The 23681-nt window shown below is 51.2% G+C and overlaps 2 protein-coding genes across 2 annotated transcripts; both read left to right on the top strand.

Moving 5' to 3' along the window:
- The first annotated feature begins 366 nt into the window (after positions 1-366).
- Positions 367-16949, top strand: SLC16A5 (solute carrier family 16 (monocarboxylate transporter), member 5). Its single transcript, XM_006869678.1, has 5 exons — positions 367-565; positions 3193-3336; positions 6830-7639; positions 9138-9363; positions 16706-16949. The coding sequence occupies exons 1-5, from the start codon at positions 367-369 to the stop codon at positions 16947-16949; spliced, it is 1623 nt and encodes a 540-aa protein (XP_006869740.1).
- A 94-nt stretch (positions 16950-17043) lies between these two features.
- Positions 17044-22612, top strand: ARMC7 (armadillo repeat containing 7). The gene is made up of 3 exons (XM_006869677.1): positions 17044-17134; positions 17209-17352; positions 22269-22612. Exons 1-3 carry the CDS (start codon positions 17044-17046, stop codon positions 22610-22612), a joined length of 579 nt encoding a protein of 192 aa, XP_006869739.1.
- Positions 22613-23681: the final 1069 nt, after the last annotated feature.

Raw genomic sequence — 23681 nt, 5'->3', positions numbered from 1 at the left:
TGAGTGCCTGCTGAGGTACAAGGTGGGGCTGAGAAGGCCACAGGCTGACCCTGCAGGTAGTATATCAACCAGAAAGAATTCCACCGGTTGCCTTGACCCATGGATCGCCCGCCCACCGGCCCCTCCTGCCCTGCTTGCTCTGGGAAGTGGGTGAAAGGAGGTGCCAAAGCCAGCGTGTGGCCCTCTGGCCACCTTCCAGGGGGCGGTGTCCCTCTGTGATACCTGTTGCTGAGGGACAGGTTTCAGCTGCCCAGGGAAGGTGGCAGGCACGCACCAGGAGGGCTGACAGCCCTCAGCCATTGCAAGTCTCTACTCTGTCCCCTCTCCAGAAGGCCCAGGTGGTGGCAGCAGCTGTGAAGGCAGAAGATGCCCGGGGCCCTGGAGCGCGAGGAGGGCAGCTGGGCCTGGGCGGTACTGCTGGCCTCTTTACTAAGCCAGGGCCTCACACTTGGCTTCCCCACTTGCACTGGCATCTTCTTCACGGAACTGCAGCGGGACTTTCAGGCCAGCAACAGCGAGACTTCCTGGTTCCCCTCCATCCAGACAGCTGTGCTCCATGCAGGGGGTGAGCAGCCTGGGGATGGGGGACAGGCGGGGCAGGGGCATTGGGAACCACACCCTCTCCTCAGCTTCCTTTCTGAAGCCTCAGACTTTGCCTTGTGGGGTGAATGCCTACAATTTCATCTGATTTCAGCCAGGTCAGCTCCCTGGCTGGAAACCAGCTGGACTGGGTTGTGTCCCCACGAGCAAGTCCAGGGAGGGAATGAGGATGCAAGTCCCGTGCGGGGCTGTAGGCATGCTAAGGCGTCCTCTGCCAGATCCGAAGAACCGGGCGAGGTTGGGGCCAGCCTACTGAGGCTCTTCCACTCTCTGAACCTCAGTTTCTTCCCCTGAAAAATGGGGTTAACAACTGGCACCCAGCCTACAGCCCCTATGGAAAAGATTGTGGGGAGATTCCTAGGAGATCTGGAAGTGCTTTCAAGTCGGTTCCAACCCATAGCAACTCTGTAGAAGGTTTCTGAGGCTCTATATGGATCTTTATAGGATCAGACAGCCTCTTCCTCCCACCAGCCTTGCTGTTCCCAGGCCGGTGTTGCTGCTTCTGCAGAGCCACTGAGCTCAGAGCTGGGGGATTGGTATTCTTTTGGAGATCTTTATCAGGGGCCTTCAAGATGGGGAAGGAGACTCAAGGAACATTCTGAGAAGGAAGGGAGGGAAGCAGGGCATCTCCGCCTGGGTTCCCTGTGCAGAGGAAGGGCCGGGGAGACAAGGAAAGACAGCTTCACCACCTCTTTCTTAGGCCACCCACCCCCCTCTCTCCCACACAGGAGTGTGCTCATACACACGCGCGCACACTCACTCACACACACCAACATACGCACACACACACTGGGGCCTGTTTCCTGGCTGGCTCCTCCAGAAATGTGATGGCCTGGTCTGAACTCCAGCCATGGGAGAAGGGCAGCGGCTGTCCCGGAAGGGCTTAGAATGCTACCACCTGCCCTCCACAGGTAGTGACCTTGTGGGGGCCTGACCCAGCAGCCTGATGTGTAGGGTTGGTTCACCTCAGCTGACCTCAGCTCCTTGGTCACCTCCCTGCCACTGCCTCTACCTGGCACCAAGTCCTTTCCTAGAATTGGGAGGGTGGCCAGACAAGGTAGATAGCCACCCTCTCAGGGATGACCCTGAATCTGTTCCCAGGACATGGGCTCAGGACACGAGAAGGGTCAGGCCTAGCCCAGACCCACCACAGCCTCCTGGCCTGCAAGGCTGGGTAGGTGTAGAAATCTCAGTGGTTCCTTTTCATGGGGGCAGAGAGGCCTGGGCAGCTGGTATCCAATGGGATCCCCCACTTCTCAGCTAGCCTCCGCAACCCCCTCAGAGACACAGCATCAGCGGGCAGGTGACTCCTCTCCATCTGTGCCTCAGTTCCCCTCACACACACACACCCCTTTAACTCAAGCTCACCCAGAGTTCAGTTGAAATGTGAAACTTGAAAGTCTGGCCAACACGTTCATACGTACCCCTTCCCCACACATAAAATTTTGGGATGAGGAGAGCAGGCCTGCACAGAGCTGGGGATTGCCTGGGGCTCCAGAGCAGGTTTCTGGCAAAAGCAGTGCCCCCTCTGAGCAGACGCCCTGCCTCCCAAGGCCGCACCCAGCACCCTTTGCTATTAAGCTGGCTCAAGTCCAAACCCCACCCCCCAACTCACTGTGACTCAGGGCTTTTCCCAAGGTCATCTGTCCTGAGTCAGCCTTGGGGTGCAGCACATTGTGAGTCCATGGCCCTAGCCCTGAGAATCTTCATCCACCCTCTCTAGCTGCATCCACACTGACCTCAGCCTCTACCTGATTCTGTCTGTGGCCAGCTGCCCACCGCTGCCTTGGCCATTCACATAAATGTCCACACATTGCCTCACCATCTAAACACACATGCTCTCCATCCATCCCTATCCCCATGTCTTTGGTTGCACTTAGAAGAGTCACTCTGGAGAAGCTGTGGTTGGGGACAGGGCCCTTGGTGAATAGAAGCAACTGGCCTAGTCTGGCTTATTTCTGCTTCTCAGGGCTGGTGAGAAAATGACTCAGGGTGGATGTGGGTGGAGAGTGGGGGACAGGTCCCCCTCCAACTGGAGTCAAAAGTCTGGATGTAAGACCTTGGTAATGGCTGGAGATGACAGGGGAGGAGAGAAGGTACCTCTCCCCTACCCAGAACCCTCCAGGGTGCAGAGTGGCCAAGGGCCCGGCTACACACTGTAGGGACAGAGGCTCCCAACTGAACAGGGTTGAAGGTGGTAGGGGAGCTGTGGCCCGAGGTATAAGTAGACATGTAATGGGGGTCTTCCTGAGAGTCGGGCTGGAGATTCCCAACATGATGTGGGTTCCCTGGGATCTTCCTTCCAAAGGCAAGCTGATTCTCCTCAGGGCCAGACTGAGCAATTATAGCCCTTCATGTCCCAGCTGGTTGGCCGTTCATCAGTGTAACCCCTCACTCTCTAGGGGAGGAAACAGGCGCAGAGCGAGATGAGCCAGCCCCTGGCAGAGTGCGAGTTAGAGTTTCCCAGGTCCCAGGGATTATGCCCTTTAACCCTCACCCCTACAATTTCCTGCTGGGATCCCCAATCACCTCCCCACCACCATCACCTCATTCCCCTTAGCTGCTCCCTACAGCTTCTCTGTCTCCCCACAGGGCCCCTGTGTAGCATTCTGGTGGGACGCTTCGGCTGCCGATCGACCGTGATGCTGGGGGGCGTGCTGGCCTGCCTGGGCATGGTGACAAGTGCCTTTTCAAGGACCTTGAGCCAACTCTACGTCACAGCGGGATTCATCACAGGTGACTGTCATTCCATTCCAAGACTTCCTGGCCACATACTCAAAAATGTCAGTTGGCTTCCTAAAGTTCTTGAAAAAAAAATTCCATTCTCTTTCAGGTTCATTTTGAATTGAACTTTTGGGAGCCCCCTCTTATACATATACATGTTGCTGCCATGGTATTTTCAATAACTTCATATGCATGTGAAAGCTGGACAATGAATAAGAAATTGTAGCGGAATTGATGCATTTGAGTTATGGTGTCGGAGGAGAATATTGAAAATGCCATGGGCTACCAAAGGAACCAACAGATCAGTGTTAGAACAAGTACAGCCAGAGTGCTCCTTGGAGGCCAGGATGGTCAGACTTCGTCTCACATACTTGGGACATTTTATCAGTAGGGGTCAGTCCCTAGTGAAGGACATCATGTTTGATAGAGTGCAGAGTCAGAGAAAAAGCGGAAGACCCCCAATAAGATGGCTTGGCACAGTGGCAACAGCAATGGGGTCACGTTTAGCAATGATTGTGAGGTTGGCACAGGACTGGGCAGTGTTTCATTCTGTTGTGAACAGGGTCGCTATGAGTTGTTACCAACTCGATAGCACCTAACAACAACAACAAGTGTTGTTGTTAAGTGCCATCAAGTTGATTCTGACTCATAGCGACCCTGTAGAGGGTTTCCAAGGAGCAGCTGGTGAGTTTGAACCGCCAACCTTGCGGTTCAAACTGACCTTGCAGTCCAGTGCATTATCATACAGCACCACACCAGCACCCTATATGTATATATGGGGGAGTTCTGGTGTGGCACTGTAGGATCAGCACTGGGCTGAGAACCACAAGATTGGCAGTTCAAACCCACTAGCCGCTCCTTGGAAACCTAATTTGTTGTTGTTGTTGTTAAGTGCCATCTATTCAGTGTTGATTCATAGCAACCCTGAATACAATTTCTGAGGAGCCACTGGTGAGCTTGAACCGCTGATGTTGTGGTTCAAACCAACCTGGCAGTCTAACACATTAACCTACAGCACCACACTAGAACTCCTGGAAACCCTATATAGGGTCACTGTAAGTCATAACTGATTTAACAGCACTTAACAACAACATTGGGAGTTCTGGTGTGGCGCTGTGGGTTAATGTGCCAGACTGCAAGGCTATTTGAACTACAAGGTCGGTGGTTCAAGCTGACCTGCTGCTCCTCGGAAACCATTACAGGGTTGCTATGGGTCGGAACCGACTCGATGGCACTTCACAACAATACGACAAATACATATATATTTTTAAATAATATTTTATTGTGTTTTCGGTGCAAGTTGACAGCAGTTTAGGTTCCCATCAAACATTCCTGCAGAAGTTATTCAGTGACAGTGGGTTATGCTCTCCATAAGGCGTGAACATTGTCATTAACTCTGTTCTAGTGGTTCCATGGAGTCCTGGGGTGGCGCTGTGGGTTAATGCACCAGACTGCAAAGCCATTTCAATTGCAAGGTTGGCGGTTCAAGCTCACCAGCTGCTCCTCTATACAGGGTCGCTATGGGTCAGCACTTAACAACCACAACAGTGGTTCCGTATTTCTAAAGGGTCCCAGTAGCTACTGTGCTGAGTGTCCCAGATAGGGCTGGCCCAGGTACAAGGTCATGGTCCTTGAGGGTCGGGGATGTATCAGACCAGGTGGTCTGATGGAAGAGGGGATAATGTTCAGGACTGCAAGTAAGGCTCCTGAATAATAATGAAGACTGAGCTAAGGTTTCAAGAGTCCACAAGGGTGACTCCAAGTTTTTATGCCCTGAGCTACGCCATTAACTATGATGGAAAAACTCCGGAAGCAGTGGGTTTGGAGAAGATGGAAGGTGAGCTTTGGATGGGTCCAGTCTGGAGTTCATGGAGTGGTTCTTAGCTGGAGTGAGCAATTGGAGAGTCTTAAGCTACAGGGTACTTACGGTCTCGAGGTGAGGGATCACAGACAGTGCTGTCCCCAAGGGAGTGAGGGTGGACAGCTGGAGAGCCCTGAGGACTGCCCGGGAAGAAGTAACCAGAGGTTGAAGGAGAATCAGGAGAGTGTGGTCTGAAGAACCAGAGGAAGAGAGCATGCTGGGGAGGAAACAACAGCCTACTAGTCAGGTGAGAGCGGACACAGCTTGGGGCACCAGCAGCATGGAGGCTGATAGCATTCGTGGGCAGAGGGTGAGGATGAAGGTCTGGTTGGAACAGGTTTAGAGGATAACTGGAGGAAGGGAATTGGAGACTGTGCACAGAGAGAGAGAGAGACACACACACGAGCTTCTAAGGAATTTTGCTGGAAGGGGAACCGAGAAACTGGCCAGTACCCAGAAACCAGAGAGGGTTGGGCTTGGTTTTTATGGAAGAATTAACAACAAAGAAGAATGAAGTAGTAGAGAAGAATGGGAGTAGGGATACCTTCAGGCCTCCCTGGGGGAACGACAATCCACCTCTCACAGCAAAGAGGTGAACTAGGAGTGGTCATGGTGGACTTGTGGCTGACTTCCCCATTGTGTGGGCCCCCGAATAGGTGGGATGGTGTGGGGCTGGCTTTAGCAGGGTCGGGGAGGGGGAGGCCCTCTGAGCTGAGATGGACAGAAGACAAGGCAACTACAGATATCCCGAGGCCAGGGGCAGCCGGGTACTCAGAGTACCAGGCAGGGAGGACGCAGGTGAGGAGGTAGGGTGAGGTGCCTCAGTTGTGGTGAATGAAGGGAAAGTAGCTTCAGGTAGAGCCCGGAGGTTCAGCAGAAGCCAGACCAGGCCGGCCCTGGAGCTGCAATACATACTTGCCATTTTTTCTAAATGCAATGGGAAGGCTTTGAAAGGTTTCAATGGGGAGGAATTTAAAAGAATACTGGTGCTGGGCTGGGGCAGGCAGAGCTGAAGGGTGGATTCTGAGGGAGGCTGGTTCTATTTTAACTACCTGAGAGCTTGAGAGGCAGTAACCACATTGTTGGTAAGTGCCTTCAAGTCCGTTCAGACTCTTGTTTTTGTGTGCCGTGGAGTTGGTTCCGACTCATAGCGACCCTGTACAGGGTTTCCGAGGCTGTAAATCTTTACGGGAGCAGAAAGCCTCATCTTTCTCCCGCGGAACAGCTGGTAGTTTCGAACCGCTGACCTTGAGGTTAGCAGCCCGATTCGTAACCACTACGCTAGCTACCAGAGCTCCTTGATCCTGTATAGGGTTTCTGAAGAGCGGCTGGTGAATTTGAACCGCCAACCTTGAGGTCTGGTGCTTATCCTACAACACCACGCCAGGACAATTCCTGATCACATCAACTTTGGCAAGTCCGTTGCCTTCACTGTACCTCAGTTTCCCCAAAAGTAAAATGGAGCTAATCATGGTTGTGATGAGGGGTAATTGTGTCAACTTGCACCAATCACTTAATAACGTGGGGACTTGGAAGTGGGGCTGGGCTAGAGCACAGGGACAAGAGTGGGAGATGACCCTCTGGCCCTGCCTTGAAGGCCCTGAAGCAGGCGCCCCCTGAGCTGACCTCCTTCTACCTCCACAGGCTTGGGCATGTGCTTTAGCTTCCAACCAAGCATCACAGTGCTGGGCTTCTACTTCACCCGCCGGCGGGCACTGGCCAACGCGCTGGCCTCGGTGGGTGTCTCCCTGGGCATCACGCTCTGGCCACTGCTCTCCGGCTACCTCCTGGAGAACCTGGGCTGGAGAGGCACCTTCTTCATCTTCGGGGGAGTCCTTCTGCACTGTTGCGTCTGCGGGGCCATCCTGAGGCCAGTAGCCCCCACTGTGGCCCATGAGACTAAAGAAAACCCCCCTCCACCACCCAAGAGACCTGCACCTGGTTGCCTGGCAACGTGTGGCCAGACCATCCAGCGCCACCTGGCCTTCGACATCCTGCGGCACAACCCCAGCTACCGCGTGTACACCCTGGGTGTCATGTGGATGATCATGGGCTTCCCGCTGCCCCACATCTTCCTGGTGCCCTACGCTATACGGCACGGGGTGAAGGAGCAGCGGGCCGCTCTGCTCATCTCTATCATCGGCTTCAGCAACATCTTCCTGCGGCCTGTGGCCGGGCTGGTGGCGGGCCGGCGCAACCTGGCCAACCACCGCAAGTACCTGTTCATCCTGGCGGTCCTGTTCAACGGGCTCACGAACCTGGTGTGTGTGGTCTCAGCTGACTTCCGCGTGCTGGTGGGCTACTGCCTAGTGTACAGCGTGTCCATGAGCGGCATCGGCGCCCTCCTCTTTCAGGTCCTCATGGATCTCGTCCCCATGGACCGCTTCTCCAGTGCCCTGGGCCTCTTCACCATCCTGGAGAGCATCTCCATCCTTATTTCCCCACCGCTGGCTGGTAAGGTGCTGGGAGGGTGGGAGGCTGGCCAGGTGGGCCCAGGTGCAGCATGAATGGGCAGGGAGTGGGGGACCCACATAGTTCCGTAACATCAGGAGATGGGGCTTGGAATCTGTGTTTCCCAGGCACCCCAGGGGACGATGCTACAGACTGGTCCCTAGATGGAATTATTGTTGTTAGAGGCCATCGAGTCTGTTCCAACTCACAGCGACCTTGGATATATAGGGTTTCTGAGGAGCAGCTGGTGAGTTTGAACCGCTGACCTTGCAGTTCAAACTGACCTCGTGGTCCAGTGCTTATCCTACAGTGCACACTGGGATTATATCTGTAAAAAGCTTTGTAGGGAGCCCACCAAGTATGTGTTTGCTGTTATTAACATCCTAGCCCTCCTTCAAAGGACCCCTGTGGCATAGTGGTTTACCCATTGGGCTGCTAACAGAAAGGTCAGCAGTTTAAACCCATCAGCCACTCCACAGACAAAGACAAGGCTGCTTGCTCCCATAAAGACTTGCGCTCTCAAAAATCCAAAGAAGTTGTTCTGCTCTGTTTTCTGAGGTCGCTATGAGTCAGAATGGAGCTCAGTGGCAGTGAGTTTAGTCCTCTGGCTTCTGTGTGACCCCCGCAAGTCAGCTTCCTTCTCTGAGCCGCAATGACACCAGCAAGATAGAGAAAAGGACATGTTCCACTAAGCCAGTCCCTAGGTACTCATGGCTGAACACAGACCTGGTCCAGCTCACCCTCAGGACTGACAGCAAAGAGCTGTTTGTAATCACAGAGGTTGTTAGTTTGTAACAACCAGGGGCTGGTAGTTTGTATCAACAGAACATAAAAGAGATCCCATGAGAACTCCTGGGATCAGGGCAGGTAGGAGCTCCTGATGCTGGACTGCAGTCAACAGACAGAAGAAATGGTGGCTATTACAATAAGACCCTGAGGTGGACTCTTCCAATGGGAATCTTTCCTCCAGCTAGCCTTGGAAGCCTTGGCTACCAGGGAGATTTGCCAATCAAATAAGTTGAGAGAAATGTCCAGGTATGGGTATGCCCTGGAAAGTAGCCGAACAAATATCCAGACTCCAATTGCCTGGCTCCTTGGCCGCCTGCCCTATGGTGCCTGCCAGCCAGAATCTTTTGAAGAACTGTCCCTGCCCAGGTCAAAGTATATTTCATTTCTCCCTTCCTTTCATTCAACAAATATCTTTCGGGCATCTACTAGTGCCAGCCATGAGTCCTGGCCCTGGGGATTATTGTGGTTAAGTGTCTTGGAGTCAGTTCTGATTTATGGCAACTCTGTATAGGGTTTCCAAGGAGCAACTGGTGAGTTTGACTGCTGACTTTGTGGTTAGCAGTCCAGTGCTTATCCTACAGCATCACGCCAGGCGTTACCAAGGATACAGAGACAAAAATCAAATCCCGCTCTCATGGAGCACACAGTTTAATGGGGGGTGGGGAGGCTAGGTACCTCCAGACAGCAGTCTGACTTGTTTTCTCCTCCCCAGGGTTGCTTCTGGATGTCACCAACGACTTCCACTACGTTTTCTACATGTCGAGCTTTTTCCTCATCTCGGCAGCCCTCTTCATGGGTGGCAGCTTCTGTGCCCTACAGAGGAAGGAGGGGCAGAGCAGGCCAGCTGAGTCAGGAGCCAGCGTGGACGCTGCTGCAGAGAGGAGCCTTACCCTAGAAGGCACAAACAGTGCCGAGAAGCAGTTGAACCCTGAGACCATGTATGTAAGCAGTGTCTGAACTCCGGGACCACATGTGACCAACATCTGAACTCCAGGGTCATGGGTGTCACCAACATCTGAGCCCTAAGATCATGTGGGTGACCACAGTCTCGGCCCAGGAATGGTATCTCCAGCTGCTTCGCCAGGAGAAGGGCTATCCAGGCTCTGCAAGCTGGACTGGGCCCGGGATTGGACTCTGAAGATTCAGGGTTCCTTCCAGCCAGCCGAATTCAGGAGCTAGTTCTCCTGACGTCTTCCTTGGGCCCAACAAACACCCTAGGGTCCAGGAAGGTGGGTCTGAGCCCTGCTCGGGTCTGTCACGGCCAGTTCGGCTCAGCTGGGTGCTACAGCTCAACACAATGGACCTTCAAGTCCAGCTGGGAGACCTATTTTGTGATCTCTGTCCTCCAGCCTCCAGACAGTGTCAAAGCATTTATGCCTCCTTTTCAAAGGCCTTTCTGTCCCCTGTTCCTGAGTGCCCAGCCCTTGTCCTTAGGGCACCCAAGGTTGGTGCTCGCTGGGGCTACCACAGTAGACTTCTGGACCTCACACTGCCTGGATCCCTGGGAAGAAGGGCGGAGTTGCGGCCTGGCCAAGGAGTTGTCCTGGATGTGGAATTTGGACAGATTAAAGCTGGGGGTGCCCAGTTAACATGCTAGCCAAAAGGTTAGAGGTTTGAGTCTACCCAGAGATGCTTCAGAAGAAAGATCTAGCAGAGGGAGGTTAGCAGAGGAAAGCTGAAGGGAGCAGAAGACACAGAGAGGAATGCAATAGGTAAAGTGAAGAGAGGTATATACTGTTAATTGTTGGTACCTGGAAGGGACTGCAACCATGTAGTGAAGCAAAGTCTATGGTTTGTTGACTGTAAAACTGATGATCTGCTCTGTAAACCTTCACTCAATTCACTATGCTGTTGTTGTTGTTGTTGTTAAGTGCCATCAAGTCGGTTCCAACTCACAGTAACCTTGTATAAGGTTTCCAAGGAGCCGCTGATGAGTTTGAACTGCTGACCTTGTGGTTCAAACCAACCTTGGGGTCTAGTACTTATCGTATGGTGTCACACCAAGACTCCTCAATTCACAATAAAAAGTTGGGAGGAAAGACAAAGAAGAAAGACCTGGCAATCTACTTCTGAAAAAATTAGTATAAAAGTGTTGTTGTTAAGTGCCATCAAGTCGGTTTAGCCCACAGTGCCACACATGACTCCAATTGTTGGTTTTTTTAATGCCATGGTGGTGGGGACATCTGACGTACTCTAAACTCAAGAGCCAAGGCCGATTCCTATGAGGCACAGGTCAGACATGGCTCCTCTCTCCTGCCTTTTTACCAATTTTGACACCAGCTGCTCCTCCCAAGGCTGCTGCAGGTTTTGGTAATTAATGCCTTGCTGTGGCCACACAGAACTCAGACAGAGACCATGCTCACAGTTATGGGGTTTAGTGGGGAAAGTAATAGGTTACCTACCAGCTGCTCCTTGAAAACCCTATACAGGGTCACTATAAGTCGGAACCAACAACAGGTTACAACTCAGAATCAGGAATGACTCCGGATACAGTTCTTCAAACAGGACAGTCTGCTTTCAGACATTCACGAAGACAGGCCTCTGTCTGGCCCTCAGCTCAGCCTCTGCCATGCTTGGGCAAGTATTACAAAACTCTTTGTTGTTGTTGTTAAGTGCCGTCGAGTCGATTCTGACCCATAGCGATCCATCCAAGCCTTAGCGACCCTGTTATAGGGTTTCTGAGGAGCAGCTGGTGAGCTTGAACTTCATGGTTCAAACCGACCTTACAATCCTGCACATTAATCCACAGTGGGACTCCACACCAGGACTCCACAAAGCTCTTTGGTGGTGGTTATGTGCTGTGGAGTTGGTTCCGACTCATAGCAACCCTGTATAGGGTTTCCAAGGCTATAAATCTTTACTGGAGCAGAAAGCCTCATCTTTCTCCTGCAGAACCGCTGGTAGTTTTGAACTGCTGACCTTGAAGTTAGCAGCCTGATTCTTAACCACTACGCTACCAAGAGCTCCTTACAAGCTCTTTAGCTCCTCTGAAAAAAAAGGCCAGAGGCACTCCACTAGGCCTCTAAGCCTCGGCTCGAAGTCATTCAACTTTCTCACTCCATAGGTTGACACCCTTTCTCTCTCTGTCTCCTGGGTCTAGAAAGTCTAGAAGCACAAGAACCATGAGGCCAAAGGATGCACTTCACTCCTGTCTCTTAATAGTAATGAGGTCCCCGCATCCCACCTCTGCTGTGGTTCATTTCCAGCTCAGTAGGATGGTAAAACCTTCCTTATCTCCACAAGGGTGCCCTACACCTAATTTTCATCATTAGCAAACTGTCCAGTCTCCTTGGTGGGCTCAAAGCACAATCATTTGGTGAGAGTTACAAGACCGTGGTGAGAAAGGTCATATAAAAGTGATCCGTTGTACCGCAGTCAGCCATTGAAAACTGGAGAGACAGTTGTGCGCTAACACGCCAGGAACCGACAGGCAGGTAATTGGTTTATTTGTTTTCTGTGTCAGAAACCAATCCACGTCCCCCCTCCCCCCACTGTTCTGTCTACTGTGTCTGATTCCTATGAGGCAGAGGAACACCCTAGGGTAAGTTGTTGACTGGGTCAGCCGCTCGCCAGTCCACTCCTGCTTTGTCTTGGCCTCTGCTTTTAGCCTGGAGGTCAAAGAACCTCACACTTACTTTGGAGTGAACTTCCCTTCCGTCACCACACCAGGGACTGGTCAGTTCAGGCTTGTCCCAGTAGGGTGCCAACGGAGGGGAAGGGAGAAAACAGAGCCTGTTTAAACGACACACAAGCACGGTTCCTTCTGCAGGTTATAAACTCGGTGAACTAATGAGGCTGGAAACAGACCTGGAGTAAGGGTCCCCACCACCCCTTTGACCTCTCCCAGCTTGGCTGGGGCTGCTCAGGCATAGGACCAAGTTTGTTGATTCCAGGCCCAACCAAGCTGCACAAGAAAATCCCATCAGGCCAAGGAGAATCAATTTTCATGACCTGACTCCAGCCTTCTTTGGCGATATGTCTAGCTGGTGTGAATAAGTCTCCTCCGTCATATTCCTTTCTCCCCCAGTGAGATGGATTGGCAAAGTGGCAGCATCAATGGGCTCAAGCGTGGCAACAATAGTGAGGTTGGCCCAGGATCGGGCAGTTTCGTTGTGTTGTGCATAAGGTCGCTTTGAGTCGATGGCACCTAACAACCCTGCCTTGAGTGTCCCCTTGTGGTCAAAGACGGTAGCGCAGAAGCAAGGCAAGGCTCCGGGAGGGATAGTTGTTTGGTGCCATCAAGTGGGTACCGACTTATAGCAACCTTATTTATAACAGAAGGAAACACTGCCAGGTCCTGTGTCAATAGGACCTCACAATTGTTGCTACACTTGAGCCCATTGCGGCTGCCACTGAGCCAATCCATCTTGTTGGGGATCTTCCTCTTTTTTGTTGACCTTCCACTTGACCAAACATGATGTCCTTCTCCAGTGACTTTATGTCCTTACAATATGTCTGAAGTATGAGAGACAGTCTCCCCATCCTGGCTTCTAAGGACCATTCTGGCTCTACTTTTCCCAACACAGATTTGTTTGTTCTTCATGGTACTTTTAATATTTTCCAGAACCCTAAGTCAAATGCATCAATTCTTCTACAGTCTTCTTTATTCATTGTCCAACTTTCACATGCATATGAGGCTATTGAAAATACCACAGTTTGGATTCGGTGCACCTTAGTCCTCAAACTGATATTTTTGCTGTTGAACACTTTAAAGAGGTCTTGTGTGGCAGATTTGCTGAATTGAATACGTCATTTAATTTCTTGTTTGCTGTTTCCATGAGTGTTGATGGTGGATCCAGGCAAAATGAATCATTTGACAACTTCAATCTTTTCCCATTTATCTTCATGGTATTTATTGGTCCAGTTATGAGGGGTTTTGTTTTCTTTACACTGAGGTGCAACCCTTACTGAAGGTCTTTGATCTTAATCAGTAAGTATTTTAAGTCCTCTTTGCTTTCAGCAAGCAAGGTTGCATCATCTGCATATCACAGGTTGTCAATGAATCTTCCTCCAATCCTGATGCTATGTTTTTCTTCATATAATCCAGTTTCTCAGATTATGTTTGATAATATCACAATTTGCTATGAGACTTGGGGCAAATTGTTTCTCACCTCTGAACCTTGTAAAAGGAGGTTGTCTTGGATGAAGTAAAGTGTCTTCCATTTGAAATGTTTAATTATGTGGGAAAAGGGGCAAAAATGGTTTAGTGAATTCTCACCTTCTAATGGAGTCCTCCGGAGCTCTGGTAGCGTAGTGGTTACGAATCGGGCTGCGAACCTTAAGGTCAGCGGTTCGAAACTACCAGCCGCTCCGCGGGAGAAAGATGAGGCTTTCTACTCCCGTAAGGATTTACACCCTCGGAAACCCTGTACAGGGTCGCTATGGGTCGGAACCGACTCGACGGCACTTAACAACAACAACAACAAATGGAGTCCTGGTGTGGCACTGTGAGTTAATGCAAAGTTGGTTTGAATTGCAAAATCAGTGGTTCAAGCTCACCAGCTGCTCCTCGGAAACCCTATACAGGGTCGCTATGGGTTGGAACTGACTTGACACCACTTAACAACAAGTAGGAGACCAGGGTCTGAGTCCCAGCCAATATACCCAGGTGCAATCACCATCTGCCTGTTAGTGGAGGCTTGCTCACTATGATGCTTTAACAGGTTTCAGTGGCACAAGGAAGAAAGGTCTGGTGACCAGCTTCTGCAAATCAGCCTGTGGATCTTAATGGTCTGGTCTGTCACATGGGGCTAGAGTTGGCATTCAGTTCCACTGTACATGGGTCACTACGAGTTACAGGGTTGACTTGACAGCAGCTAACAACAACCATTATTGAGGTGTCCTTGCTTACCATCCCAGTCCATACTTGGCCACTATTTGTACCTTGTACGAATGCTTATACAAGGTACACATTTTACTGAGTCTGTCTCCTCCTCCATCTTGAATAGAAAAGGAAGCAGTTGAGGGCTGGTAGCCATCAGCCCTCAATGTACAAATCTGTTGTACATTCTCAAATAGTCCCATTTTCTAAAATCAGATTTCACATGATTGGGACTGGGGCTACTAGTGAACCATCAGTGCAGGAAAGTTTGACTCTGGCCACATACAAGGGGACATTGATTTCCAGGCAAAGTTCCTTCAACAAATGCTCACTTGAGCATCTACTGCTGCAGTGACCGGGCAGAGATGGAAAGTCCCATCCCTATCCTCCACACAAAGCCAAGGGCAAAATTCTTCTTCCCCAAGGAGGAGACTCCAAGAGGCCTCAGGAGAAGATAAGACCATACTCAAAGGGAGATGGGGTGACCCATCAGGGTCCAGAAAGCACACTTAGCTGATTTCCTGGAAATCCTGTAGCCTGGGGCAGGGGCAGTTCCTGGCCAGAGCTGATGGGACTCTGCCCATTCTGGCTTCCAGCCCAGCCCTGAGTTCTCAGCCCCGCAGGCCTTTGCTGCTCTGCTCAAACTAAGCAGAGGCTGCCTCAGGGGAGGCTCCCAACTTTGTGCTGAGCCGCACCCTCTCCAGCACCACAAAAGCAGCTTTTTTGTTTTTAAGTCAATTCTAATTCATAGCGATCCTGTGCATACGGTCTCCAAGGAGCCGCTGGTGGGTTTGAACCATGGACCTATGTGTTACTGGGTCGGGTTACAGACTAGAAAGTCATGAAATATACTGGAGTCAGTTCCCTGCATAAGAGTTCCAAGGCTGTAATGCTTTACTGGAGCAGAAAGCCTCATCTTTCTTCCATAGAATGGCTACTAGTTTTGAACTGCTGACCTTGTAGTTAGCAGCCCAACTCATAACCACTATGCTACCAGAGTTCCTTGAAATACTAAGAGGTTTATTAGAGAAAGACTTCCTGCAGGGGAGACATGCCACGCCTCTGCCTGTGCACGCTTACAGCCTAATGTAGTTGTAGAGAGATACTTTCTTTCAAAAGGGAGGTGGGCTTTCCGGTTTGCTTAGTTCTCCTCTCATGTGTCACTTCCATCTCCCTTTTCCCATGCTGTGCGCCCACCTGGCGTCCATGAGGAGTCTAAGATTTCAAAATGGATCCCGTCGCATAGGCATCTGGGATACTTGACATGACTGTTTTACAACGGCGCTGAAAACTGGTTAAGGGGGAGGTTAATGTGTAGCTGATGGTTAATAGCCCTGCTGAGCAGCTGAGTAGAGAGAGGGGGCTCACAAATCCCTCTGGGTTCCAGACACAGAAGGGAATAATTCTTTCCTTATTTTATCTCTCTTATGGAGTCCTTGTGTGGTGCTGTGGGTTAATGCGCGAGACGGCAAGGCCGTTTGAACTGCAAGGTCGGCGGTTCAAGCTCACCAGCGGCTCCTCGGAAACCCTATATAGGGTTGCTATGGGTCAGAGCCAACTCGGCAGCACTTTAAGAACAACTCGTTTATATCCTGTTTGTCTGACAAGGAGGTAGGTTCTGTTTCTTGTCCACATCCTAGTTCTCTGGTTTTGGCATTTGGAAGTTTATTTTATGGTTTTATTGATCTTTCCCAGTGCTGCCTTTCTGCTACCCCAGTAATTTTCCTCTTGTTCTCTAACCCTAACACCTTCGCATTCCAGTGCTTATCCTACAGCGCCTTACAAGGAGTCCCTCAGGGCCACAGCAGTCTGAACTGCCCAAGAGGGCTACCTGCTGAGAAGTGTCAAGTCAATAAAGTTGCTTTGTCAAAAAAAAAAAAAAAAACCCACAGCTGAAGTCCCCACCTCGATAGGAATGTGGGGCAGGGTCACCTCCCTCCCTAGTGCTCCATCCCTGCCTCCAGGAGGTCTCGGTCACTTCCTAGGAATTCACGAGAAGACACCAGGTGTAAAAGCATCCTAGTTCAGGTTTACTGGAGTAGAAAGCCTCATCTTTCTCCCGCGGAGCAGCTGGTAATTTCGAACGGCTGACCTTGAGGTTCGCAGCTAGATTCGTAACCACTACGCTACCAGAGCTCCTGACGAAGCAAGCACTTGAACCATAAGGTAGGTGGTTCGAATTCACCAGCACTCCTTGGAAACTCTATACTGAGCGGCAACCGACTCAATGGCACTTAACAAGTGTTGGCCGGAGTCCCCCGCCTGCCTTGCAGACAAAGAGGGGAGGGCATTCCCCAGCACCGTTTCCTCAAGCCTTCTAGTTGGAAGTGGGGAGGGGAAACGCCAACCCAAATGTAGCGTCAAAGGGCCGAGAGATGAACGCAGGAAACCGACGACAGGGCTCCGGAGGGGCGAATCCCTCAAGGGGTGGGAGTGTGCATCAATGCTTCTGGGTCTAGAGGGCACAACAGCTGGATAGGAACGCAGAAGCGCACCGCGCACGCGCGCCGAGCTCAGCGAAGCTCGCCACACCCCTTCCGGCCACGATGGGCGGGGTTTGTACGACTTCCGCTCGACGTGGGGACTCGGCTGTTTATAGCTGTGATCCCAAGTGACTACACTTTGGGCTTCCAGTTTGTTTCCAGGTCAGACACTTACCTGAGACGCACTCCACTGCGGTCCCCTACACCCAGTCCCAGTTAAAGAGCACTGCAGAACCTGAACCCAGGAAGGAGCCCATTTCCAGTCCCGGCCCCTAGCCTCCCGCATCCTCCAGGGAGCCTCCGCCATCCCGACCATGGCTCAGAAGTCGAAGGTGGACCCCCAGATGGGGCGGCTGGGATACCTGCAGACGCTGGTCACGGAATTCCAGGAGACGGAGAGCCAAGGTGAGAAGGGCAGGGTGGGGACCGGGGGCACGACCGCTGCCTAGAGCTGGTTTCAGCGCTGCTTTGCCTTACAGACGCCAAGGAGCAAGTCCTGGCCAACCTCGCCAACTTCGCCTATGACCCCAGCAATTACCAGTATCTGCGGCAGCTACAGGTCCTGGATTTGTTCCTCGATTCACTGACGGAGGAGAATGAGACCCTGGTGGAGTTTGCTATAGGTAAGGATGAGGACCTGCTGGCTGTTGGGATGCGGTGAGACGCAAGTGACGTGTCGGGAAGGAAGTCTCTTTTGTAGTAGCACTGACCATGAAGGGTCCAGTCGGATTCCGACTCTTAGCCACCCTGTATAGGGTTCACAAAGAGCGACTCTTGGGTTTAAATCGCCTACCTTATAGCAGTCCAGTGCTTTCCCTACAACACCACACCGGAACTTGTTTGATTTTAAGAAAATTTCAGGGGATGTTTTTGGTTTAAGGTTTAAAGATTTTCTCCAGGCAATAATTTAAAGGGTTCATCCAGAAAGTGTGGAGCCCATAACAATTTGAAATTCTGTTTTGCATTTTCCTCCTTTTGATCAAGAGTCTTCTACAGAGATGTTCATCAGTATGTTCAGTGATGGTACCCTGACACCATCCAGTTCTGGTCTCATGACAAAGGAGGTTGTTGTTCATGGAGATTATTAGTAACACACCCATTTCCTCCTATTCCTAGCTCTTCTGCCTCTGTTGCTCCAGGCAAGTAGAACAGTTCTTGTGCTTGTAAGACACCAGTCACTGCACAGGGATCTAGGAGACAGAACAGAGACATTGAGCACATTATTAAGGATGCCCCAAGATTTAAAGTGTTGATAGAATCAAGTAAACATGTTTTTAGAAACCACTCCTGGTGAGTGTGAATTTGATTTTTAAGAAACCATCTACGTTTGCCCCTCATGTTGGAGGTGCCCAGGACTAGTGTCCAAATAGGGTTGGTCTTCCCTTCTCACTGAGGGTGGATACCAAGCTTCGTTTGCACCCCACAAACAGCTGCCCCAGTTGGCCCTTGTTCACTCCTTAGGCTCAATGTGCACAGCAGCAGTGAGGCCCATTCCTGGGAATTGGAAGCCAGGACAGAGACCCAGAAGCCATGGAAGTGGGTTTAGGGTCTGGAGCTCCAGGTGCCTGGGGTAGGAAGTAGGCTCTGGGGGAGCTCTGCAGTGTGGAGCCCTTTAAGCTGGGCCTGGGGCAAGAGCCCCAGCTGTCCAGGTCTCGAAGTGGCGCCAGCACATCTGCCCCTCTGGAAGATGATTTGTGCTAAAGGTTGTTTCTGTTAGGTGCCCTGAGTGTATTTTAGACTCACTGATGTCATGTGACAGGGTAGAACAGCTCCATAGGGTCCTAGACTGTAACCAGGACGCCTGGTGTGACGCTGTGGATTAATGTGCCTGACTGAAAAGTTATTTGAACTGCAAGGTGGCAGTTCAAGCTCACCAGCCGCTCCTTGGAAACCCTATACAGGGTCACTATGGGTCAGGACCAACTTGACGGCACTTAACAACAACAAGGATTAAAAATTGCCAGATGTCTATCTGAAACAAGCTCCCCTCCTGATCACTTTCCTGCCCTTAGTTGTTAACAAGTGCTATCAAGTCAGTTCTGGCTCAAAACAACCCTCTTGTTGTATGTTGTCATCAGTTCTGGGTCACAGCATCCTTTATAGGATTTTCAAGGCTTTAAAATCTTTGCAAGATCAGAAAGCTTCATCTTTCTCCCGTGAAGCAACTGGTGGGCTCAAACCACTGACTTTGTGGTTCACAGTCCAGTATTTATCCTGAGAAGCCAGCGCACTTCAGAGCAGTTAGATTCTAGAAGCTACTTTCCTGCCCGTTTAGGCGTCCCTAATTACCCCACCTGTGCACTATTAAAATTATTGATGAGGAAACTGAGGTACAGTTGGCTGCCCTTCAGCCAGAGACAACACAGGTTTCCTTCAGTCTGTCCCTGCAGCCCACCAGTCACAGCGTGTCATGGGACTGTGTTGATACGATCTCCTCTCTCGTTAGCCATTCCACGTCCTGTCTGCGTCTGAGAGTTGCAGCTCTGTGGGGCTTCAGTTTGGGCTACAGTGTATCAGCTGTGCTACACTCCTAAACCCCCTTCCCTGTCCAGTATAGCTACCACTCTGAAGGATCTGATGGGAGAACACGCAGGGTTTTCAAGTCTACTGCTGTGTGTCCCTTTCCCTTTCTGGGCAGTTTTACCAAAAGAGTTCAAGTAACTGGCAGCAGCCCACAGTTACGGGTTAATTGTTTTTTTTTTTTGTTATTATTGTTCTATTTCTTGCATTACACGGAACTTCCACTAGATGGTGGTCTTGCTCAAGATAGAGGCTGATAAAAGCCTTAATGCCTCTGGAAACTGATTAAGTTGAACAAGAGGCACCCACCTAAGACTGCAGTACTGTTTGTAGGGTTAGGGCACGTATTCACATATGTCATAGACAGCAGTAATAGTGCAGCCTGACACTGGGTCATTCGTGCTACAATACTCAGTAAATGAAGGATCTACAATGGGAACGTAGTGGTTACGAATTAGTCAAAACTACCAGCTTTTCCATGATAGAAAGATGAGGCTTTCTGCTCCCGTAAAGATTCACAGCCTCGGAAACCCTATACAGGGTTGCTATGAATCAGAACCGACTCCATGGCACACCACCACCATAGTGGATTAATTTACAACCATAATGGTAAATGTTGCTAACACACTATGATTTCATTTCTATAAAATCCAGAAACAGGCAGAAGTTAATACCTAGATGTTTATGTGTAGTATAAAAAATGGTTTTTCACGAGGTTCTGCTTGCATCTAGACTTACGGGGAAGGGAACGCTATCCTTTCAAGTCATGGAGAGATGGTAGAAACTACCCTAGCAAATAAATTCATTGAGAGAGATTTTATTAAGTTACTATGAATCAGGAAGATGATCACCTCTGTGGGAAGGGACTCTTAGGAAGTAACATACGAAGATTTCCGTGTTTTAGTTCTTGACTGTGGTGATAGTTGCACAAGCATTTGCTTTATCATCATCAAACTTGCCCTGTACGTGCCAGCCCTGTTCTGCACGTGTGACCCCGTGCCAGCCTCTGGACCTATGAAGGGTGCAGGATTGGCCCCATCCTTCAAGGAGTTCACAGTCTGGTTGGGGCAATGACGTGTGAAATGTCACACAAATGGTACAAGACAAATAATACTGCAGCTGTGGCTACCATGTGTCAGGGAGGTGCCTTAATTACATTATTTGATTCATTCCAGGAGCCTTGGTGGTGCAGTAGTTAAAGCACCAGGCTTCTAACCAAAAGGTCAGCAGTTCGAGCTGACCAGCAGATCTTTGGGGAAACCATAACCTTAAAGATGACAACCTAGAAAGCCCAGTGGGGCAGCTGTCCTCCGTCCTCCCTCCTATAGAGCTGCTGTGAGTCAGAATGCACTGGAAAGCAATCAGGGCTTGGTGTTTGGTTTTGCTTGTTAATTCTCTCGCCCATGTGACTGATGAGAAGCTGAGTTGCTTTGAACATTGATGAATTCCTAGTCCATCTCCGCCCACCCCCCGAGCCCTCCCTGCGTCCTCCACTCCACGTCCTGGGCTCCCTGTCCCTGCTGCCCTCCCTGCTCCCACACAGCAACCCAACCGACTGCTTTCTCTACAGACTGCTTGGTCCTCACACTTGACATTTCAGAAGGAACCTTTTCAAGATACTAAAGTTAAACCAGTCATCTCAGATGAAGATTTGGACCCTGGGCTATGGCCAGTGCCCCCTGGGGGTTGGTGAGTCCTGACCTTTTCCAGGACTGGACAGGCCGCTGGGTACTGACTAAACACTTGTCTGCAGGACCTCATTTAGCCCCCGGACAATCCCTAGACACAAGGCCACCCACCCAGCTTCTCTGAGCCTCCAGCTTTCCCATCCCAAGCTGCACTTGGGGGTCTCTCGGTTTTTGCATCTCCTTGGGGGTGTCCGAGAGGCCCTGTTATTGCCTCGTTCCTAGTCTCTGACTTCTGAGTTTTTCCAAGTTAGCTCCTCAGCGGGTCGGAACTTGTTCTCCTGGGTTTGTTCTGCACAGTGGCTGTGACTGGTCACTTTAGGGTGCTTCCCATTGAATGGTGATGGGTTTTCACAGCACTCTTCTTCAGGCGGGTCCTCTGAGGGGAAGGCTGCCACCCTCTTGGCTGCGCTGCTGTTCTCCAGGCCCCCCTTTGCACCTCTGAGAGGCTTCAGGAGAGACATATGTACCCTCCCCGTGTTCATGCAGTCATGAGTCTTGGGAGGTGGGGGCAGTGAGGGTACCCCCAGCAGGTACCATCTGCTGATCCAGCCCCACCCAGACACACCTGGTGGTAAGGAAGACTCATCTCCAGGCGAGTGACTCGGGGCACCATCTTACTGCCCCTCCTGACTCAGAAGACCCCGCCGCCCCTGCGGAGCCTGTTCTTGGCCTCCTGATTGCACAGGGACTGTTTCCCATGGCAATGACAAAGGGTGCCTCTCTGAAACTTAGGGCGAATTGTCCCACTTTTACAACTTCAGCTTCTTCCACTAAGATGGGGTGACAATGACACTTGCTCGGTAGAGTTCAGCCACGTGATCAGCACATGCCCAATGGCCTGACCACCGCTCTGGGCTCCACGGGTCACCAAAGGTGTTTAGTGAAGCCATCTCCAGGGTGGGGTGCTGAGTGAGGTCCAGATTACAGGGAAAGCCTCCTAGTGTAGTCTAGAGGACTGGCTTCTGAGGATAGGGGAGCAGCAGTTCCGGGATGAGGGGATGGCAGGGATCAAGGTCCCAACAAGAAAATGCTTGGTGTTTGGAGGCCCGTAAACGGAGGGCTGGGACCAGAATGGACTTTGGACAGATCCAGCCCTTTTGGAAGGAAGTATGGTGGCATCTGGGATACGTGTTGAGCTGCTAACCATAACGTCAGCACGTCAAGCCTACCTGATGCTCAGCAGACAAATGATGAGACGGCCTGCTTTTGTAAAGATTACAGTCTCAGAAACCTTATGGGGCAGTTCTAGGGTCACTGTGAAGTGGAATCGACTTCTGGGGCTCAGTGGGCAGGAATGAGGGGACCTCCAGACTGCTACTCTCTTCCCCTAGGTGGTCTCTGCAATCTGTGTGCAGATAAAGCCAACAAGGAGCAGGTCATGCAGGCGGGCGGCATCCCACTCATCATCAGCTGCCTCTCCAGCCCGAGAGAGGAGACGGTGCTGTCTGCGGTCACCACGCTCATTTACCTGAGCCCGCCCGGCCCGGGCTACCACCCAGAACTGACCGCCCTGCCTGTGGTTCAGTGCATGCTGCGCTTCTCTCTCTCCGCCAACACACGCCTCCACAACCTGGCCCAGATCTTCCTGGAAGACGTGTGTGACCCGAGCCAGGTGGCTGAAGCCCGCTGTGGCGGAGCACACTCTGCCCTGGGCATCCCACTGCCCCGGGACTGAAAGCCACCAGCGCTTCTTGCCCTGGACGCTGCAGAGGTGAGCTTACCAGCAAGACTGGTCTTTCCACTGTGGTGACAGGTATTAGAAGAGACCGAGGACCCAGCACTGGGGACAGAGAGGTTACCTAGGGTGGTCCTCTTCCACAGGCTGGCACCTTGCCTCAAACTAGAGGCCAAGTCCCCGCTTCCAGGGCCCACCGCTCTGCAAACTCCTGCCTAGTGTTGCCTGTGTCTAATAGCCGGGGGTCCCTGGATCCACAGGCTTCTAGAAGAGGTTTCTCATGCAGAGCAGCTAGGTCAGGAGGCTCTGAAGTTATTTTTGAGGGACGGGAATGAAAGTCTAGCGGCCCTGGGAAGCTGTCAGCCCAGTGACTATTAACATAGCCATCAAACACTAAAACGAAAGCCACAAGATGACATTTCAGAATAAAGGCAAGAACCGATGAAGCTGCGAGTTCTCCCCTCACTACCCCCAGGGTCTCTTCTGCCATCAGAGTTAGTGGGAGCGGAGTCCCTGGAAGTCAAGGACTGTGGGACCCATGAGAAGCTGGAGCTCGAACAGTTAGGACTCAGGAGCTATGCAGTGTAGCCTTAAGAAATAACCAAGAATGGCCACGTTCGTCACCAATAATGAGAAGTGAGAGAAAAACAGCAATGAAGCGGCAAGCTAAGCCCTACAATATTCAATAGACTCCTCTGAACCCTCCTGGAGACCTGATCGGCCAGCAGTGTGGCAAGACCTGGGGACTCTTGGGCCCAGAGTCAATGACATAGCCACAAAGGACTAATGTGGAGCATCCAGCTGATAGGAAGAGAGGGGATATGCACAAGAACACCCACACTTGCAGATAATACCCACTTGACCTAGCTTTAATGACTGGATAATCAGAGCTCAACTAGAAGAAAGAAGAGGAAAAATGGAGTAATCTGATAAAATTTTATGAACTTGACCTACACCTATGGATGCAGTAGCTCACAAGAGGGAACAAATCCTTACTGCAAGAATCATTCCAATCCCCTCCATACACAGAGTAGACAGGGATGGGCAACTTGGACATTGGCTACCCAAA

The sequence above is a fragment of the Chrysochloris asiatica genome, unplaced genomic scaffold (genome assembly GCF_000296735.1).
Source record: "Chrysochloris asiatica unplaced genomic scaffold, ChrAsi1.0 scaffold00132, whole genome shotgun sequence".
In the NCBI taxonomy this organism is placed as follows: domain Eukaryota; kingdom Metazoa; phylum Chordata; class Mammalia; order Afrosoricida; family Chrysochloridae; genus Chrysochloris; species Chrysochloris asiatica.
The sequence above is the reverse complement of the archived record's forward strand: the minus strand, read 5'-3'. Positions and strand labels throughout refer to the sequence as shown.

Excerpts from the sequence above, each read along its gene's own strand:
- ARMC7 (XM_006869677.1), top strand. The coding sequence starts at position 17,044 with ATGGCTCAGAAGTCGAAGGTGGACCCCCAGATGGGGCGGCTGGGATAC. Across the intron at positions 17,135-17,208 it reads CCAGGAGACGGAGAGCCAAG|ACGCCAAGGAGCAAGTCCTG; the intron begins GTGAGAAGGGCA and ends TTTGCCTTACAG. Across the intron at positions 17,353-22,268 it reads CCTGGTGGAGTTTGCTATAG|GTGGTCTCTGCAATCTGTGT; the intron begins GTAAGGATGAGG and ends CTCTTCCCCTAG.
- SLC16A5 (XM_006869678.1), top strand. The coding sequence starts at position 367 with ATGCCCGGGGCCCTGGAGCGCGAGGAGGGCAGCTGGGCCTGGGCGGTA. Across the intron at positions 566-3,192 it reads AGCTGTGCTCCATGCAGGGG|GGCCCCTGTGTAGCATTCTG; the intron begins GTGAGCAGCCTG and ends GTCTCCCCACAG. Across the intron at positions 9,364-16,705 it reads CAGTTGAACCCTGAGACCAT|AGGGCACAACAGCTGGATAG; the intron begins GTATGTAAGCAG and ends TTCTGGGTCTAG.